The sequence below is a fragment of the Portunus trituberculatus genome, chromosome 47 (genome assembly GCF_017591435.1).
Source record: "Portunus trituberculatus isolate SZX2019 chromosome 47, ASM1759143v1, whole genome shotgun sequence".
NCBI lineage: Eukaryota > Metazoa > Arthropoda > Malacostraca > Decapoda > Portunidae > Portunus > Portunus trituberculatus.
In genome coordinates, this window is record NC_059301.1 from 30,441,412 (window position 1) to 30,444,608 (window position 3,197).

The 3,197-nt window shown below is 44.1% G+C and overlaps 1 protein-coding gene across 1 annotated transcript in view; it reads right to left on the reverse strand.

The window, feature by feature from the left end:
• LOC123498186 (glutamate receptor ionotropic, delta-1-like) overlaps window positions 1-1,764 on the reverse strand; it is a 14,157-nt gene extending 12,393 nt beyond the window's left edge. The window contains exons 1-4 of the mRNA XM_045245351.1: window positions 1,547-1,764; window positions 1,014-1,136; window positions 453-611; window positions 107-197 (exon numbers count right to left, since the gene is read on the reverse strand). Coding sequence (XP_045101286.1) covers window positions 107-197; window positions 453-611; window positions 1,014-1,136; window positions 1,547-1,764 — 591 coding nt within the window. The remainder of the gene's footprint in view (window positions 1-106; window positions 198-452; window positions 612-1,013; window positions 1,137-1,546) is intronic.
• Window positions 1,765-3,197: the final 1,433 nt, after the last annotated feature.

The window sequence follows — 3,197 nt, forward strand, 5'->3', positions numbered from 1 at the left end:
ATTGCCATTGCCACATTTTCTCCTGATACCCCAGTTCTATCTCGCAAATTATTTGCAAGCATTATACGAAGCATTACACGAACAGTGTGTGTAGAACAAGCAGTACCTCCCTTTGGACCTGGCCCACCATGCCGATCACAGAACCGTTCTTGAGCTTCATTCCCCACACACCATCTGGTGGCCGCCGGAACGTGCACCTGTTCGGATACCGACAAGCAACCAGCACTTTTGTTAACGTTCTTCCACACTGTCTTCAGAGCTAATTGTTTAACTACTACAAGTATTCTCTTGTCAGTTTGTGATTGCCTTCATACAAATTTTATGGGATTCCAGTTTGAGGTTAAACTTTAGCACAATATTTTACTGTTGGAAAAACACCTAGGCAGGAATCTGATAGAAATCTTTAATTGCTGTAAGATCGTATAAGATATTTTAAGCTTTAATAGACTTACGAGAAGTTAAGTCCTTGCGACAAGTAATCAATGACATTGATCATGTAGCCCTTAAACTCTGGCCGTTTACCGCCTGGGGCCGTTGGGTCTGGAACCATCACCACTGTATGTTTGTCGTTTTGTTCCATTGCCACCAGTAATTTTGTTTCCTTGGAAAACCTGCGAAGAGAACAAAAGATTAAAGAATAACACGTTTCCAATGATTTATGTTTTATTTCAATCTTAGCAAAACGAGAGAGAGAGAGAGAGAGAGAGAGAGAGAGAGAGAGAGAGAGAGAGAGAGAGAGAGAGAGAGAATTATTTTATTTCCTCAGGCAAAAAAATTAAGAAAATTAAAATATAAGTAAAAAGCATAAAGATATAAAAGCTATCACCTATGCATTATGCTGTATGTCATAAATCAATGCCAGTAACTCTCCAACAAGTATATTTCTGGAAACAGAGATATTCAACGAAAGACTATAGAATTATAGTACTCCTCTTGTACACTGATTCTACACCTATTTATATACATATACACTGTATTCTAAGGCACATCGATTAATAAACACTGTCACTCACTTGTTGAATTTATCCCAGAAGAGCGGCTGACGTAACTGGAGACCATTGCCCACCGTCCAAGACGCTCTCCACAGCACTGCGTCTCTGGGACGTTGGAAAGGCAGCACTGCCTTCACGGAAGCCCTAAAGAAACGATGATAAGTTTAGTTGTGCTTGTGAGCAACTCAACATACAAACATCAGTAAAGCAGAGGCCAACACATGCTGACGACAAATTCAGGAGAGCTTCCACACAAACACACACACACACACACACACACACACACACACACACACACACACACACACACACACACACACGTGCCTGGTCTCAGACCTATCCCAAGATCGGAAATAATGAGCTCTGAGCTCGCTCCGTAGGGTAACGTCTGGCTGTCTCGTCAGAGACTGCAGCAGATCAAACAGTGAATCAAACAGTGAATACACACACACACACACACACACACACACACACACACACACACACACACACACACACACACACACACACACACACACACACACACACACACACACACACACACAAACACACACCTGGCCACCCCCGCTGCACCATCCACCAGCAGCAGGAGAGAGTTGGTAAGGGACAGAATCTGGTGGAGCGGGTGGAGGCTGTGCAGTGCACGGCGGCTCACCACTATGAGCCTCGTGGCCCACACCAGCAGGCGACCCTCACGGGCCTGTTGGGCGAAGGCGGCCAGGAAGACTGGGTCGTCACTCACCACCACCACCACGACCATCCACGACGCCATCCGCACCTGCCCGTGACCATACGGCTCGCGTCAAGAAATAGGAATTAATTACTTTAATACTAACAATAACAACCAATTTCAAACGGCATATCCAGAAAGAAGCTTACTTTGCGGGCGCGTGTGACCACCTGAGCGAGTTTTGGCCCATTCAAAGGTGTCTCAAACATTGCCACTCCCTGCGAGGTACCGAGGAGCTTCTGGACATCTCTCTGAAAAGTTTTTTCTCTGTCTCTCATTGAGCAAGCGCGCAAAAAACAGCGATCACAAAGTCAATTATTGTCAAACCAAGCGATTAAAGAAGAAAAGTTAATTCAAAGCCACACCGGGGAACTAATTTCAGTCATGATAATGAGAGAGGCATGACTTAAGGATGACGCCTCAAGCACCTCCCTCACCGACACGGCCGCATCTGCCTCCCAGCTGTCCGCCTCAACTGTGTGTAGAAAACAACGCACTTGATAATGTAGCATTCGACGATATTGCTTCCGGCAGGGAAGTATGCTCAAGATGAAATGGCAATTTTTTCTAATAAGATTTGTATGTAATGATCAGATCTCTGTGAAGCAAAGTTTTAGTGGCAATGAATAAGTGAACGCAATTAATTACTCACTGCTTCTCGAGAGACTTACTCTCCAATAGAGTTGTGGATACCAGAGGGAGACAGAACACCAACAACCAGAAATACAACAGCACTGCCACCACCATATCGCTGCTGGCGGAGGGAATGTAGCCTTCTGTTGGGTAAATGAGACGCTAGGAAATAATCTGTGACAAGTCTTTTATTATAGAAAATATCTAAGTCAACAAAATAACCACAACGTAATATTCAGTCCGGCAACAGAAAGTACATTCTCTATAGATGGTTGTCTGAAAAAGACTATTAGCCAAGAATTCAATGTGACACACTGGTTTAACATCAGTTGTAAGTGAAGATGGAAGAGGTACGTGATCGTTCCTTCAAAGCTTATTCAACTGCATATTTTTATTGCCCTTTGCATTCTTCACAGTCTACTTTCTACTTGCTTTTCTTGTTGACATCTCGAAAATCCTTATGTACCGCCTTCATGTCTTTCCAAAGCATTATATTTTCTTGCAGTAGCTTTTTATGTACGATTTCGAAAAGTGATGCTAGAAACTACTGCAAAGGAAAACCCAATTCAAGAATGGTTTATTCGCTTCAATAAGCACACTTTTCTGCACATTGGTATGCACTTCTGGGAGAAATATTGTAACTGATGGAGAAGTCGTTTGTCCTCGCACTGGAGGGGACACAATTACCTTCCGTGCTTGCAACAGGGAAAAAGCGTTGCTGCCGAACCCCAATTGTTGTTAACATGCGTCCATTTTGATGCCACCAGGTCAACCAGCGCCGCACAGTCTGTGGGCTTCTGCCAGAACGCCGCGCGATTGATCTCATTGACATGCCCGCAGAC